This window comes from Nelumbo lutea, chromosome 2, assembly GCF_056320005.1.
Source record: "Nelumbo lutea isolate HS-2025 chromosome 2, American lotus-T2T, whole genome shotgun sequence".
Lineage (NCBI taxonomy): Eukaryota > Viridiplantae > Streptophyta > Magnoliopsida > Proteales > Nelumbonaceae > Nelumbo > Nelumbo lutea.
Genome location: NC_142685.1, coordinates 51,592,815 through 51,610,396, shown reverse-complemented (window position 1 = coordinate 51,610,396; position 17,582 = coordinate 51,592,815). Strand labels below are relative to the sequence as shown.

At 38.3% G+C, this 17,582-nt stretch overlaps 1 protein-coding gene across 4 annotated transcripts in view; it reads left to right on the top strand.

Annotated features, from left to right (window-relative positions):
• LOC148870645 (pre-mRNA-splicing factor ATP-dependent RNA helicase DEAH1-like) overlaps positions 1-17,582 on the top strand; it is a 78,258-nt gene that overhangs the window by 30,438 nt on the left and 30,238 nt on the right. For all 4 annotated transcript variants that reach the window (XM_088969534.1, XM_088969535.1, XM_088969537.1 and 1 more), the window contains exons 7-19: positions 3,345-3,431; positions 4,073-4,106; positions 4,192-4,246; positions 4,655-4,714; positions 4,877-4,948; positions 5,249-5,312; positions 6,737-6,816; positions 6,975-7,042; positions 7,140-7,197; positions 7,381-7,438; positions 7,572-7,640; positions 8,084-8,152; positions 8,962-9,051. In XM_088969534.1, coding sequence (XP_088825660.1) covers positions 3,345-3,431; positions 4,073-4,106; positions 4,192-4,246; positions 4,655-4,714; positions 4,877-4,948; positions 5,249-5,312; positions 6,737-6,816; positions 6,975-7,042; positions 7,140-7,197; positions 7,381-7,438; positions 7,572-7,640; positions 8,084-8,152; positions 8,962-9,051 — 864 coding nt within the window. The remainder of the gene's footprint in view (positions 1-3,344; positions 3,432-4,072; positions 4,107-4,191; positions 4,247-4,654; positions 4,715-4,876; positions 4,949-5,248; positions 5,313-6,736; positions 6,817-6,974; positions 7,043-7,139; positions 7,198-7,380; positions 7,439-7,571; positions 7,641-8,083; positions 8,153-8,961; positions 9,052-17,582) is intronic.

Genomic DNA, 17,582 nt, shown 5'->3' with positions numbered 1-17,582 from the left:
CTATCAAATATCGGCTGGGATGACCCCTTTTAGGGCATTATATGGTCATGATCCACCCGCACTGATTCCCTATGAAAGGGGCTCCACAGCAGTAGCTTCACTAGAAGAACACCTGCTAAATCGGGATAGCATTCTACATGAACTTAAACAGAACCTACTCCAGGCCCAACAATGGATGAAACAATCATATGATAAACACCATAGGGAAGCACACTATCAAGTTGGTGATATGTTTTACTTGAAATTGCTTCCCTACAAGTTGCTTTCTGTACAAAAACAGAGATGGAACAAACTGGCACCTTGCTACTTTGGACCCTTCAAGATCTTGGAGAAAATTGGACCCCTTGCATACAGATTGGATCTCCCACCAGATTCAAGAGTGCACCCAGTCTTCCATGTGTCAGTTCTCAAAAAATGCCTGAAACCAGAGGCTATAACTCAACCCCATCTTCCAAAATTCTCAAGTGACATGAACCTAGAAACAGAGCTAGTGCGTATTACTAATTTCAGATGGGTCAAAAAAGGCTCCCACATTGTTCCAGAAGCCTTAGTTGTGTGGTCACAACTACCGGAAGAGGATGCCACATGGGAACCCTATCTACAACTGCAACACCAGTTCCCCCATATTGACCTTGAGGGCAAGGTCCGGCTTCACCAGGGGAGTATTGATAAGACCAAGAGCTGCGACAAACCAATGCCTGTGCACGGGAATAGCCAGCCTGCCTACCAAGTTTACAGAAAAAAGGGAGAAGCCACGTCAGCAAGAGTGTAGTCCAAGTGGCTGACTGTTAGAACAAAATAACAGTCCTACAACAAGCTGTAACCATCTTGTAACAGACTGCAACTGTAAACAAATTACCTGTCTATAAAAACCCAAAGAAGAAAGAAAGAGCGGAAAAAATTCCATCTGAACAAATCTCTCTCTCTCTCTTTCTCTCTCTCCCTCTGAATCCCCTTTTTCTTCCCCTCTCTCTGTTTCCCTTCAGTTCCTCTTCTCTCACGAGCTTGGTTCACTCTACGAACCCTGAGTTAGGCAGCACCTAACAAATACTTCAAAACTTGAATTAATAAGAAGTAAGTTGAAGAGTTTAGCTAATTGACACAAGAACAATCCCTAGGACATCATCATCATCATCTTCTAGGGTGAAAACAAGGGCTCAACCCTTGTGTTTTGTATGTTTTCTTTCCTTATTTTTCTTCTCATAAATATGTTGATTTTTTATCTTTTGATATGGAGTTTATGCGTATTTCATGAGGATTATGGTAATCCTAGGCAACAAGGCAACAAGGCACTCCCCTATCACCTAGCTTTGCCTTGGTGCCTTGAAAACTATGCCGTTTACCATATCCAAGAACCAAACAGAACTTATCCACCCTTTTATCTACCTCACCCATTTGTTGCGAAAACCCATCAATCTCAGAACCCTTGAGAGAACTCCCATTCACAAAACCCTTTTATCCATCACTTGGTATCCCAATAGAAGATGAAGATGGGAAAGGTGTTAAGAAGTGGATGACATCCCGATAGAAGTTTGGAAAGATATGGGAGAGGTAGACCTATCATGGCTAACTAGACTATTTAATAAGATAATAAAAGCAAAGAAGGTGCTAGATGAATGGGGAAAGAGTGCTGTGGTTCCTACATTTAAAAACATAGGCTATGCGCAGAGTTGTAATAATTATCATGGAACTAAACTACTATGAAACATTGAGAGTAATTGAGCAAAGGTTATGGCATGAAACAAGTATCTATTTATTGAGACTATTGATAGAAAAGTTTATGGATCTTTATATGGTATTCATTGATCTAGAGAAGCATATGGTAAGAGTTCCTAGAGAGATAATATGGTTGGTGTTGGAAAAGAAAGAAGTGCCAAATAGTTACATGGATTTAATTGAGGATATGTATGAAGGTGCAACAACCAATATTAAAACACCTATGGGAGAAACATCAGAATTTCCAATTACAATGAGACTTCACCAAGGGCCTGTTCGTTTGCTTTGGAGTCTGACATTTGAAGGTGCAATAATTACATTAAGAGGTATATTGGTATTGGTGAACTTTTCTTTCCTCTGAACTCTGAATGCCGAAAATGTTGTTCTGACTCCTGAAAATTATCAATATCCATTTTTGACCGCATATATGAAAGTTTTTGTTTGTCTTTTTGAGGGTATCATTAGAAAACAAAAAGTTGTATGATTGCATTTTAAGAGAGAAGAGATAAGAGGAAATGAACAACCATTTTTTTCTTAAAGTTAAAAGATTCCTCTTAAGAGATAAGAGTTAAGAGGAAGCGAACAAGCCCTAAGGCTCAGCATTTGGCTCTTATTTACTTACCTTAATTATTGATGAACTAACTAAGCTTATAAAGGAGGTTCCGCGATGTATTTTGTTTTCTGATGAAATAGCATTAATTGTTAAAACTAGAAAAGGGAGGGACTGAGTTGCACTGGAGAGATCAAGGGGGATGTTGCTCATAAATTAGTATAGGATTGGGAAAATGGAGGTATGCATCTGGAATATTATGTGATAAGAGAAAACCCCTCAGGCTAAAAGGAAAAGTATATAAAATAGTTATAAGGCCAGCAATGTTGTATGGAGCAAAGTGTTGGGCACTCAAGAAACATGTCCAAACAATGAGTGTAGCAAAAGTGTGAATGTTGAGACTTGAGATGGATGAGTGGGAAAACTACAAAGGATAGGATCAGAATGGACTTCTTTAAATAAACTTAAGAGTACATCCAATAGATGATAGCATGAGGGAAAGTATACTAAGATGGTTTGGGCACATGTAAAAGAGACCATCTACAGAAACAGTGAGAAGAAGTGATCTATTACAGATTGTAAGGGTTAGAAGAACACTAGGGGCAGACCAAAAGGGGCATTTGCTAAAGTTGTAAGAAATGATTTAAGGGCCCATTATATAACAATGGGTATGGTATTAAACAGAATGGAATTGTGGAATAAGATTCATGTAGCCAACCCATATGGATGGAAAATGACTTAGATGAAGATTATGATGATGATGGGGGAAGAGAATTCCTCCACTAGAAAGTCTTCTTTACAATGATATGACCAAAAAGGGAAAAAGAAGGGACCAAATTCTCTGTTAAGTATATAGGTTTGTTATTCAAGCGGGGGGAGGGGAGAAAAAGGTTTAGAGAAAAGAACATTCAGTGCATTGTTTGGATGACCTCCAAACTTGATTTTTCTTTATGGCTTTACTATTTTGCTTCCTAATTTGGCTTCTCCACTTGCCACATGACTATTTGTGATTTGTTGTGAAATTAAGGGTCACATTCTTTAAATACAAATATTTACTGTCAATTTTTCTAGCATGCAGTCAGAGGAAGCCAGGTTACGTGATCAAGAGGAGCGGGAACAGCTTGAAAGGAACATGAGAGAAAGAGATGCAGCAGGAACACGAAAGGTAAATGATGGATTTGATATCGTTCTGTATAGTTTTCTGGGATAACCTATGTGATTCAGGTCTAGTCCATGTGTCAAAGTAAAATCTAGGGGGCAGCCAACAAAGACATAATATCATTGAGGAGAGATTCCTAAATGTGTTTCTCTTTCATCATACTAAGCTTTGTGAATGTATTGAGCTATTTTTGTATTCTGCACTCTATCAACCTTCGGTTAAGTCTCTCTCTCTCTCTCTCTCAGAAAAAAAAGAACAAAGACCAAATGCACAGATGCTTATGCATACACTTAATATGAATTTTGTGCTGGTGTGCATGCATATAGCCATTTACATATTCACATATCATCATCATCATCTAACCCTTGTACCAACTATATATGCATGTATCTATATGTGCCATGTATGTTTACATGTCAATAATTAATGATAATATGCATGCTCACATATGCATATAAAGTTATAAACCTTCATTTACCCACATCTGGGAATGCTGTCAATGGGAAATTTCACATTTATGTTTATATGCATACATAACTATGCACACACACATATATCTTCTTTTCTTCGTTTTGTACCATTGTTTTCAATTTGGAGTCTCTATGAAAATTGTATTTCCATTTCCTTATATTTTTTTCTATTGACAGTTGACAGAGTCAAAGTTGACAAAGAAGGAGGAAGGTATGAATCCTGCTGCTAAATTAATCTAATTATTTATTTATTTTTAAATCTGTGCCTTGGGTCTGATGCATATTCTTTTTAACAGAGGAAGAAATTCGGAGATCTAAAGCTTTGGAGGAAAATGATATTGAAGCTCTAAGGTTTTTCCATTTTATCTTTTTTATCTATTTATTCTTGGATATTTATTTAATTGGGCTGTCAGTGCTCTTTATTGAAAAAGTTATTAAGATATTCCGTTTGTGGTTTTGGATATTCCAAATTTCCAATGCTTAGAGAGGTTATAATGACTTAGATATTACGTTTTTGAATGCCTGAACATTGATTTTGTATTACCTGATTGGGTGACAACCCAATTGAGTTTAAGAACTTAGTGATAAACTAAGATGGTTGCACAATGTTTAAAGAGTATAGGAAATTGAAAAAGAACATGCTAGACTTTGCTATTTGTTTCCTGATGGACTTGGTTTTCTACCAATTAGGATGAAGTTGGCTGGGTGTGACCGTTTGAGGCATGTTGGTTATTAATAGTTGTCTTGTTTCTGTTGCAGAAAAGTCTCAAGGCAAGAATATTTAAAGAAGAGGGAGCAAAAGAAGCTTGAAGAGATTAGGTATGACGTATATAGTATATACCTTGTTTAACTGTTATTTCATACCCTGTGGGTTTAGATATTTTTTGCTTCATATTATTCACATATCTGGCATGCAAAAAAAAAAAAAAGAATGTTATTCACAGCATTGCCTTACTCCCTCTCATTTACGCTCAATTTCAGGGATGATATCGAGGATGAGCAGTATCTCTTTGATGGTGTTAAGCTGACTGAAGCAGAATATCGTGAACTAAGGTAATTAGTTTATGCTTCACCTTCTGCATGCATTTCTTCAAAGGGTTAAGAAAACAACTGAGACATTTGTCTGAGAATGGTTGCAATGCCCCCAAGCCATGGCTTTGGTTTACATTTTTCAAGAGATCTCCATAGCCCCAAACAGCACTGTTCGGATTTAGCAGCCAACCCACTACCACCTTAGAGTGGAAAGCATCATTTGGCTGTCATGGTCTTCTCTCATAGTGGAAAATTTTCAGTTGTTATGTTATGGAGGAATATCAACCTGGGTTGAATTATATACTTTTTTTTGGTCTGCAGATACAAGAAACAAATTTATGAGCTTGCAAAGAAACATTCTGAAGATGCGGATGATATCAGTGAGGTAGTCAATTCTTGTTTTTTTGTTTATATTATATTTGATATAAATAAAAATGTATTCTTATTTTCTGTTGACACATTGGCTGGCTGATTTAGGTCATTAATTAAGATCTTGCTGATTTTCCTAGTTTATAAAATAGTGATTGATTACTGGTTAATGCGATTAATGTTGGAATAAGAGGAATACAAGTTTTGTTTTAGTTTGCAAGTGTGAGAGTTACTGGTCATTGCCTTGAAAACCCTGGGTTCCCAGAATTGCTGCAATACCAGTTAATGGTTTGTGTGTATGTATTCTTTGAAAACCTTGTTTCCTTTATGTCATTCTGTAACGTGATTCTGATTAAATCATTTATAGGAAAGTCTGTTCTGAGAGAAAGGTATGTTCCATATGTCTAAGGTGAAATCTTTTTTTTTTTTTTGTGAAATAAAAGACAGAAGAGTGCAAGTATAGTATTACAGCGATGCTTTCTAACTTTAGTTTGACTTGAAATTTCTGTAACAATGGTTCCCTATCTACTACCTTTCATTCAGCAAATTTGCTAAAGCATTTATTGATATCAGAGTCCAGGAGAATGCTTTGTTCAGCCTGGAACCTGTGGTCCTAGCCTCTATGAGCATACACAGTAATATTCATGGAAGTGGGTGGTGTGGAACCTAAACTGAAGTTGGCCTTAATCTTAATTTTTGGGGTTAGCTTTGCATTCTTAAGGTTTTTGTTTATGAATTATAGGGTTATTGTCTTTCTGTAGTATCCCATACATCCTCTCATGTAGACATATTTTTCATTGTCAATGAGTATATTGTTATGTATCTCTCCATAAAAGTTTGCAAAATATAATGACTTTTAGCATATTCATTATCGGTGTTTCTGGGATTTTTTACTTGAATGCCATAGTTGTCTTGCTTTGGTCATGTTTTCTCAGCGTAGTTTGTGACAAAATACAGAGAAATTTGAGTCTCATTTATTCTTGATTGCTAATACTAAGATGAAATAATCGACTTTAGGATTGAGGGATTGTCTTTAATTGGTTTTCTTTTGGGCGTCAATAATTGAAAAAAGAAAGTATTTATATTGAATTCATTGCTCTGGGGTTTCTATTGACACATTCAATTCTGTAACCTATAGTTTCTATAGAAGAGCTCTGGTGGGCTTTCGTGCCAAAACTTTTCTGAAACTGGAAATTTGGTGGAGAAAAACAAGCCCTTTGTACAAGAATACCAAATAGATTTTTTTAATATATTTAGTGAAGGGGAAAATGCAGAAATTTATTAATAATGCATGTAAATTATTTCATACTATCCATGCCTTTCACGTCAACAAAAACTTGCTTTTCTCATTGTTTCTATGAATTTGGTATTCTGGTTGCTTCGACGGAGTTCTCATTTAATAGATTTGGTTACTATCCTTATATTTATTTGGAATTGCAGTATAGAATGCCTGAAGCATATGATCAAGAGGGAGGTGTAAATCAGGAGAAGAGATTTGCTGCAGCTCTGCAGCGGTATAGGTCAGTTTGCTTTCTGAAATGTTGCCAATGTTTCTCTCCACCACCACCATACAAAATGAGTGCATTCTGGGAGTTTATAAGAACTTCATGTTCTGCATAGCTCTTGGTGTCTATTGTATGATAGATTTGATGTATTTATTTTTTTTTTGGTCTAATAGGGACCCGAATTCTGTTGATAAAATGAACCCATTTGCAGAGCAGGAGGCTTGGGAGGAGCATCAAATTGGTATCTTTTGTTTGTAGCATTCTATATTTCTTTGTGTTCTATAACATGGATCATACTCATTGTTGAAGTTCCTTGTTATGATCTTATCATCTTTCAGGGAAAGCAACCTTAATGTTTGGTTCCAAGAATAAGAAACAAATATCAGATGATTATGAGTAAGTTCTGTTTTTTACACACTTGCAGTCCCATACACCTTTCTGAACTCGATGTGCCAGTTGTTGTACTTACTGCTAGACCATCAGCCTTAGTTCTTAGAAAATAGGATTTACTTCAAGAAACTTGTATTTCGTGCTTTATATGGATGCCATATTCTGTCTCCCAAAGGTTTTAGTTTTTAGGTATGTCTTTGAGGATCAAATTGAATTCATCAAGGCAACTGTGATGGATGGGGATAAGGTATGCCAAGACCATGAAAAGCTGAAAACCATTATTTCTTTCTATTATTAGGTGGAACCTTTTTATGTCATATTTATTTATGTATTTAAATGTGAACATTCTTAATGTAAGATAATTACTCTTTCCTGCACAGTTTGATCATGACCTTCCTTCCGAGCTGCTTGATAACTCTCAGGAGAAGTCAGCATTACAGAAGCTCCAGGTTTGTGTTTCCAATTTCTTCTTGTATTTGCAATAATGCATTTTTACTAATTCTTATCACTTACTGTCCTTTAGGCTTAGTTTGTAAGGGGTATAAATACAAATATGCACAGTACATATCCATACAAAATAATACAAAATATAAGGTTTTGCACTCTACATATTTGTATTTGTACTCCTTCCAAATGGAGCCTTATTTATCTCAGTTATGGTTAGATTTTTAACTCATCTCATTTAAATGCTATAAGTAAACACTAAGCATTATAAAGTGTAATTCTTAGTATAGTTTATCACATTTTTGACGTTAAGAGGTAGTAATGGTTAATTTATTTTCTTGAGAGACAGGAGTATAGATTTTTCTTCAGATTGCCAAATCAGTATATGTTGTTTGGTGTTTTAGCATCATTTTCTTATATTGTTCCATTTGCTTCTGTGCTCTTTCAGGATGAGAGAAAAACTCTACCTATCTACCCATATAGGGAGGAGCTGCTCCAGGCGGTTCATGATCATCAGGTTTCTAAGTCCATTGCATCTTTAGACTTCCTGATTTGAACCTACATTATTATTTTTTTTTCCCGAAAAAATCCTAATTGATATATCCTACATGGGCTTGGTGGTGGGTTCTTTGGAGGAAAGGCAAAAGATACTTGTATTATTAATGTGTTGGCATGCGTCTAGGAGTTGGATCTACCTCATTCCATACTCTTGGGATGCAATGACCTGGCTAAGATGGGACTATCAACTGGGTGTTGGTATTGGACACAGACATGTCATACACAAAGCAATGAATAGATAATTCCAAATTGAGCATGGAAGTTGTATTTGACATTAGATGCCTGTCATCTTTGGTGTCAATAAAGAAACCAAGCAAAAACCAGTAACAGACAAAAATGCAATGATGATTTAGATATGGCAATTAAAAACTGAAATGTTTAATGAGCTAAAATTGTCAATGCCCAAGGTTAATGTGACTGTTTGGGCATTGCATAATTTTAAGTTTCAGGTTCTAATTGTCGTGCCTTTTAACAAATTGTTTTAGTAATTAATTTGGTGCATGTCCAAATATTGAGTTTCATCAAAATCAAATTAGAAAAGTCTTGGTGGTTTTAACAACTGTCCCCATACATCTGTGTCATGTGCATATTCATCAAAAAGCCAAAAAATGAAAAAAAAAAGAAAAAAACTGTGTCAAGTGCATACTTAGCATAAAATGAATTATCTGGATATCATGTGGTGAATTTTATTTATTTATTTATTTTTTGTTTTTGACATGTTCTCATCCTGTATTTGAGAAAAATTTTCTTTTTTTTTTGCTTTTATAGGTTCTTGTGATTGTTGGGGAGACTGGTTCTGGAAAAACTACTCAGATTCCTCAGTATCTTCATGAAGCTGGGTACACAAAACGTGGCAAGGTAAATGCATCTTAGCTCTTATTATTTTGCATGTGGATAAATACCAAGTAAATTGTCAGGTTATTTTTATGGTTAAGTTTTTCAATAACTTTTTGAGAAATAAAATGTGGACGAGTGGTTCTTTACCACTATCACTTCCTCCTATTTTTATGTGTTAAAAGAATAGTCTTTCTGGGTATATTGGGTGGCAGGACAGAGGTGTCTTTTTATTTTATGTTTTGGACACTCCTGTCCATTATTTATCATAAACAGGGGCATATATGTAATTCAGAATCTCTTTATTATTAGTATAAAAGGTGGACCAACTGCTAAGAGAGGATTATGAAGTCTAATCCTTCTCTAAAACAGATCGGCACTTTTCTCTCTTCTCTCCTTTCTTGCCTTCATTTCTGGTTTGAACTCCATTGTAGCTCTGCTGTACCACTTTTCACATGGTATCAGAACAGGTAACAAAAGGAAGATCAGATTAGGGCTCATCCTTACCATCGATCTGATTAGGGTTTCTTCTAGAAGACTGCTATAGCTTGCTACAGGGGATCGAGCTAGGTTCAGCAGAATTTCTGGGTGATTAATGATGGTTCTAACCATCACAGGTGCTGTGATAGGTGATGAGCTATTGTTTGTGAAATGTGTTGTTATCTGGGTTAAGCTTGAATGGAAGTATTTTTGGATGGCTAAGTTTATTGAATAGGAGTTTGGTGGGTTGCTTTATTAATTTGGACCCAGACAAAAATGCTGTGGAGGAGTGGGCAATTGTAGTATGGAGACCATCCATCTTCTTTCAAGTAAGGAACTTGAATGCTATTTTTTTCCTGTTCAGTTTTGATAACAAGGAGGAGGCATGTGAAACCATGTTTCATGAACAATCTCAGGTCCGTTCTCCTGAACTAAGGATTGGGAGATGGGATCCTTTAGTTCGAGCTCTCAGAGATTTGGATCTGACGAGTTTGGTTTGGATAAGCATTTATGATATTCCCCTACATGTCTGGTGTTTCTAGATGTTTGAAGTAGTGGGAGATTCAGGTTCGTCGATCCTAGGACTAGCGCTTGTAAGAATTTGGTCAATGTGCGCTTGTAAGATTCAGGTTCGTCATCCTATCTCGACCAATCTGTTTGCCTGAAGATGTTGCGCCTAGAAGAAGATTTGAAAAATGGACGAGGTTTTTCTTAGGCCCTAGCGGATCAAAATTTAAAAAGTGCAGGACAGCCGGAAAGTATATATCATCGAAGGATGGAAAGAGAAGGGAGGAGAGATGGGTTTGGGTGATCGCTAGGTTTGATAAATGTGGCAAGAAGAGTTTTATTGGAGGAACAAGGGATAGTATCATTGATGATCAGTCTTGTTTCATGGAGAATGGCGTTGGCTGCTGCTCACAGGTCGTTAGTGAGTCTGCAGTGATTTGCTCCCCTACCGAGTCTAAGACTATGGATGCGACTTCTCAAGAACTGGGTTATGAAATTGGAATCTCAGCTTCTTTGGGTATTGAGGAGTTTGTCCCTAAGGAGTCTGGGAGGTCAGAGGAGGATTTAAAAGAAGATGGCAAAGGACATATCAACTCCGATGCTGAATCTAAGGATGAAAGTGTGATCGGAGAAGAGGAGGTATCAAATGGTGGTGGAAATGTTGGCGATAAGGAGAGTCATATTGACAAAAACTTTTGCTTTGAGGAGGTGGTGATGGGAAGGTTGGGTGTAGACTTGGGTCGTAGAAGCAACACTAGAGAAGGAGAAGGTGACACCTTTCGAGTTGACTGTTAAAAAAAACACACGCCTCAAGAAGTCATAATGTCATGCATGTGACGAAAGTTTTTCCCAGGTTGAAGCTTGGCCTGGTTGGAACAGGTCCTACAAAGAATTATAAATGGGTATATAGGAGAAAAGGTGTGAAAGGTATCGGGTCAAATGGAATTGATCATAAGGGGTTAATGACATAGGCTCATTCATCAAGTTCCCAATTGGGAAAGGGAAAGGAACATCAAGAAGACAAGGTGAGCGTTGACGGTTCTGATATTAATGGGAATTTGTTGTCACAAACTGACAACGATAAGCATGATGATGCTGGCTGTGTGCCTCTCAGAAATTAGTGGAAAGAGAGGTCACAATTGGTAAGAGTCTGGGTTTATTCTTTTGGGGTGGCTAGGAGTTTGATAGAAGGGCTTTTGAGGAGTTTGAGAGGAGGAAAAGAGATGAGAAGTTGAAAAGAAAAGTTCGGTTGGAAGTAGGTAAAGATTGGGAGAAGATGACTCAAGGCAGGAAGATGCAATCATGGATGAAGAATGAGTCCTATTTGTTCGCAAGCTAAGATTTGTTGGATTAGGTGTCTAGCTGGTGGTCATCTCAGTTCAAGGGGTTTCTTTTTATTTTCTGGATCTTTGTGTTGTTCTCCAATTGATTTGTTGAGCCGTTAGGTCTTTCATCTGAATGCTTTTGGGTCTTGTTATGGTATGTTGTCGTCTCAGTTGGGGTCCTTTGGCTGTTTGTCTATTTTTTGTGATTCCTTATCACCTTTCTATTGTATTTCTTTTCTTTTTAATGAATTTTCTCTTTATTCTTCAAAAAAAAAAAATCAGTGATTGTTTATAACCCTCAAATTGATCAAAATCAAGAAGGAAAGGTGACAACTGAGTTTGTTTAGTATTGTGAAGTGAATATCTCTTATGAATCTATGATGAGACTGATTTCCTGGTGAAGCTAAGTCCGTGGAACTCTATGGGGACAAAAGAAGATTTGGGAACAGGTAAAGAGGATGTACTTTGGGATTAATAATGTTAATAGAATTTATCAGTTATTTCAGCCATTCTTTAACTTACAGTGGGGAGATAAGTCCCTTGAAGGTTACTCCTTGGATATGGTGAGCATTTGTGAGGAGCTTAATGTATACCATCCTGTTAACAGTGATGTAATATGGAAAAGCAGAGAAAGGAATTGTATGTGGCTAAATTTCTTTCAAGAATTAAACCTGAATACGAATTAGTGAGAGCTCAGATATTAGGCAATCTAGAACTACTTGACATGGAGGATGTGTTTTCCTGACTATAGAGGGCCAAATTATTTGAACCCATCCAAACATCTGATCGAGCAACATTGGTTGTATCCGGAAGTAATGAATGGGCTTGTGGTACCTATGGAGGATGTCATGGAAGTGGTGGTTGTGGCCCTCCAGGATTTTCAGGTGGTAGAGGTGATAATGGTGTTCGTGTGGTTGTGGACGAGGCAGGAATGGTAATACTAGGTTTTGTACTCATTGTGGGTTAGAAGGACACGCTGTTTGCTATTGTAGAGATCTGTATAGAATTCGTTTTTGCTCACATTGTCATCGTGAGGGACATACTGTGGTGTATTGTCGTCTATTGAAGAAACCATGAAGTTATGCCAACTAGGTTACCTATTCAGATGATGTATCACATCCCAACCACAGACAGTTTCTACAAACAATCAGCTAGATGGGAAGACGATGCCTATTTCTAAGGAAGAATATAATCAGTTGGTTGTAGCCTCATCTTCCTCCAATGCTACTCTTGCCCAGGCCTCAAGTATTGGCTCCACCCGTCTTCTCTCTACCTCATCACCATCTCCATGGGTCATTGACTCAGGAGCTACTGATCACATGTCAGGTACTTCATTTACTCTTGCTAATGGATATAAATCGTCTGTTCTTAATGCACCTCACTTTCCTTTTAACCTTATGTCTGTGGGTAAGCTTACAAAATCACTAAATTGCTCTATTAACCTTTTTCCCTTCTCATTGCGTGCTTTAGGACTTAAACACGAAGAGGCAGATTGGTGGAGGAGTTGAATCTGGCGGTCTTTACTATTTGCAAGGTGACTTAGGGCCTACTGCCTTATAGTCTTCTTCTTTTGGTGTGTCTCCTTTTCAACTTCATTGCCGATTAGGCCATCTTTCATTGCAGAGTCTTCGTGTTATAGTTCCTTCACTTCCGTCCAACACCAGTTTTGAGTGCGATGCGTGTTAGCTTAGCAAGCATCATCGGGTTGTTTTTGCTCGAGTTATGAGTCGTGTGTCTAAACCTTTTCAGTTAGTTCATCAGATGTTTGGGGTCTGTGTCCTGTGGTGTCTTATTTGGGGTTCAAGTATTTTGTTACCTTTGTTTATGACTTTTCAAGAGTTACCTGGTTATATTTGTTAAAGGAGAGGTGTAAATTATTTTCTGTATTCAAATGTTTCTTTGTGGAAATAAAAAGGGTTTCTAGCCGATAGAGGTAACTTTTCACTCTTAATGTCATTAAAAGGTATGCTCCTTTGAGAATTTCGGCTTTAAGGCATCTTTTTGAAAGAAATATCAGATAGGGGCACTGATATATGACATGTATTCACCCTATGACATACACATTGTATTTATTTCATAGAGGACAAAATTACCCTCTCCGTTAAAAACCCCCTCCTTCCTCTGGACTGTTCTTAGAAATTAGGAAATATGTTTTGCTCTGTTCAGTGATCAAGGTGGTAATTGCCGGTTGCTTTCTGATGGCTTCCCGACATGGGCCTCTGCTGCAAACCGGAATCTTCTTCAGTCACCAGTGCAGTTTTACAAGCTGATTTTGTGGTGGCTGCAGATGGCCCATCTCTCAGGCGGTGGCTACTGCTCCAAGGAGATCTTAGACAAGTACCAAGAACTGACAACAGAGGAATGTGGGAGACTAATAGGAGACATCACCCACATTGTCTATGTCTCCTCCAGCGAAATCAGATTACCAGGAGGAGACCTCTACCTGGCGAGCAAGCTCGGCCTACGCAGTGATGTCAGTCGTGTAATGTATCATTCTTGGCTGTTACAGCAGCGTCACTGGTCTTCGCGTGGCCAAGGCTGACGTCATGAGCAACAAAAAGTGGGTAGGTTTTCACATCATGAGCAAGGCTGACACCCAAAAGTTCATCGTCGGGAGCTTCTTGGGAGGAAGCTCTTGGATTGCAGCTGCCGGAGTTTATTAGCAACAAAAAGATGACCAGGGTTCCATATGAAGATTGAAGGCTACAAGGTTTATTTTCAATTTTGGAGAGAGGACTAGGATTTCTTATAGTTTGTCATTTCTTTAGGAAGAAGAAGAATGGGTTTCAAAAGCTTCAGTCGATTACCAGGAAGAGAAAGGCGGAGAGATTTCTTTGGGTTTTTGATACATTTTGCAGAAAAAAAGAAAGAGGGGTAGTTTTGTCATAAAAAGTGGCATCAAAGGCATTTCCCATATGGTGGATGCACCTCATGTTTTACTGCCCTTTCGTGATATTACCTTGCAAAAGATGCCTTGTCTATGATATTTTACAAAAGAGCTACTTTTTGTTGCTAATAGAGGTCAAAAGCTACCTCTTTATGCTAGAATCCCAAATAAAAGCCCAGTTTGGCTCTACTATTTGTGCTATTCAATCTAACAGTGCTAAAGAATACATGTCTTCACTATTTATTGAATTTTACAGTGAGCATAGAATCATGCATCGGACTTCTTGTGTTAATACACCACAACAAAATAGTATGGCTGAAATGCTGAATTACTTGACTATCACCCGTCCAAACATCTGTTTTGCAGTGGGGGTTGTAAGTCAGTTTTTGAGCTCTCCACATGTCCCACACCTTGAAGCTGTGCACAGAATCCTAAAGTACCTTAAGGGATCACCAGGTATGGGAATCATCTACAGAGATTCTGGTCATTTGACTATATTTGAGTTGACAGATGCTGACTGGGTTGGATCATCGATGGATAGGAGGTAGAAGAAAAACAGTCCTTGAGAATAGATGACTGTTTAGGATAGATGCAGAAATAAAAAGAAAACAACAGAAAATACTTCTTCTAAGGAAGAGGAGATGAAGAAGAAGATGGCGGCAATAAGGGTTCAGAGAGAGAGAGAGATATGAACCTTAATCTCTCCTCTTACCCCCTAACACTGTTTTATTAAGTTAAACTTGAATAATTTACAAAGAGGCCCTTAGTTGTGTAAGAAATAAAAAAAAACATAATGTAGGAAGAATGGGCCCAGAATAAGGCCCACTACAGAAAATAATATAAACATATAAAAGGATAGACAACCTATGCTCCATTCGGCCCATCTTCTCTACACTCCCCCTCAAGCTGAGCATAGATGTCAATCATGCCAAGCTTGCTAGTATCATGCTGAAATTTTGCCTTGGGAATGCCCTTGGTGAGAAAATCTACTACTGTCCTTCAGAGGTGATGAAAGGAAGACATACTTCACCCGAAGCCACTCTTTCTCGAATGAAGTGTCTATCAACTTCAATATGCTTAGTTCTGTCATGTTGCACTGGGTTGTGAGCAATGTTGATGGCGGCCTGATTATCATAGTATAACATAATTGGCTTGTCATGCTCAATCCCCAGTTTCTCCATCAATGATTTTAACCACAATAGTTCGGAAACTCCATGTGCCATGGCTCTGTATTCTGCTTCTGCTGAAGATCGAGCACCAACAAATTGCTTCTTGCTTCTCCAAGAAACAATATTACCAGCCACCAAGTTGCAATATCCAGAAGTAGATCTTCTATCATCAATGTTTCCAGCCCAATCAACATCAGTATAGGCTTCAAGTTTCATATGGCCATGCTTGGCAAACAGAATTCCCTTTCCAGGGGAGCCCTTCAAATAACACAGGATTCACTTTGCTGCTGCCATATGAGTGTCTCGGGGAGCATGCATGAATTGGCTGATGCAACTGACAACATATGCAATGTCTGGCCGAGTCATGCATAGATACAAAATTTTTCCAAGAAGTCTCTGGAAGGCTCCTTTATCTTCAACAATGTTCCATCTGAAGCAGAGAGTTTATTACTCATATCAATAGGAGTAGCAACTGGTCTAGCACCCATCTTCCCTGTTTCAGAGAGCAAATCAAGAACATACTTCCTTTGGGAGATAAGAATCCCATCCTTGGATCTAGCAACTTCTATGCCAAGGAAGTGTCTAAATCCCCCTAGATCTTTAATCTCAAACTCTGTATGGAGGAAAGATTTGAGATCATTAATTCCTGAAACATCATTACTAGTCACAACAATATCATCAACATACACAATTAGGTATACTGCCAGGAGTCCACTCCTCTTCACAAAGAGAGTATGATCAGACTGTGTTTGTACATAGCCAAAGTTAACAAGGGCAGCTCTAAACCTCTCAAACCATGCTCTAGGGGACTGTTTTAGTCCATAAAGAGATCTCTTCAGCTTGCATACCTTTCCTTTCATATCTGCTTCATACATCCCTGGAGGAAGAGACATATAAACCTCCTCATGTAATTCTCCATTCAGAAATGCATTCTTTACATCCAATTGATAAAGTGGCCAGTCAGAGTGAGCAACCAAAGATAGAAGAACTCTTACAAATGTCATCTTGGCAACAGGTGCAAAGGTCTCCAGATAATCAATCCCATATGTCTGTGTATAGCCTTTTGCAACCAGCCTAGCATTGTACCTCTCAATGGTGCCATCAACATGATATTTGATGGTAAAGACCCACTTACAACCAACTGGATCCTTCCCTTCAGGCAAATCAACCACTTCCCAAGTGTCATTCTTGTGCAGGGCAATAATTTCGGATCTCATAGCATCCCTCCCTTCTGTAATATTAAGAGCTTCTGACACAGACCTGGGAAAAGGGTAAGAGGCAATAGAAGAGAGGTAGGCAAAGTATGAAGGAGAAAGCGGACTATAAGAAAGGTGTTTGGAAATGCATTGTGCAGTACACTTTCGTTTTCCTTTCCTAACAGCAATGGGAATATCAAGGTCAGGGAAGGATGGCTCCAAAGGGGCTGAAACAATACCTGTTGTCTCATCTGTAATTGGAAGTGCATGAGGCTCATGTGTTGTAGGGGAAACAACCTACTCATTTCTGGATCTTTGCCTTTGATACATCCTGGGATTAAAGAGAGGACGAGGAGGTAAAGGGGGAGGAACACTGGGACATGGAGAGTGGAATGATTGATCCTCCCTTGATTCATTTGAAGAAGAAAGAGACTCAGTAAGAGACTCAACCGGGACAGGAAGAGGAAGAGCAAAGACCTGTGACAAATCCTCCCCTTTTGGACAATGTCCATCCATGGAGGAACCATTAAAGGAAGAAATCTCATCAAAGGTGACATCCATTGTGACATATCGAGTACCGGTCTTTGGATCAAAGCAACAGTAACCCTTCTGTGTGGGGGAATAACCAAGGAAGATACACTTGTGGGCTTTTGGTTCAAATTTATGTCTTTGGACACTGGGTATATGTACATAGCAAGTGCAGCCAAAGACACGAAGAGGAATAGAAAAAAGCTCATTGTTTGGATGAAGAAGACTGAAAGGAGACTTAAACCCCAAGACCTTGGATGGCATACAGTTTATAAGGTAGGTAGCAGTGAGAACATCACCCCAAAACTTTGTAGGAACATGTGAGGCAAACAAGGTACTTCTTGCAATTTCAATAATATGCCTATTTTTTCTTTCAGCAACTCCATTCTGTTCTGGGGTCCTAACACAAGAACTTTGATGAATAACCCCCATGTCAGAGAGATAGCAGGATAAGTTCTTCTCA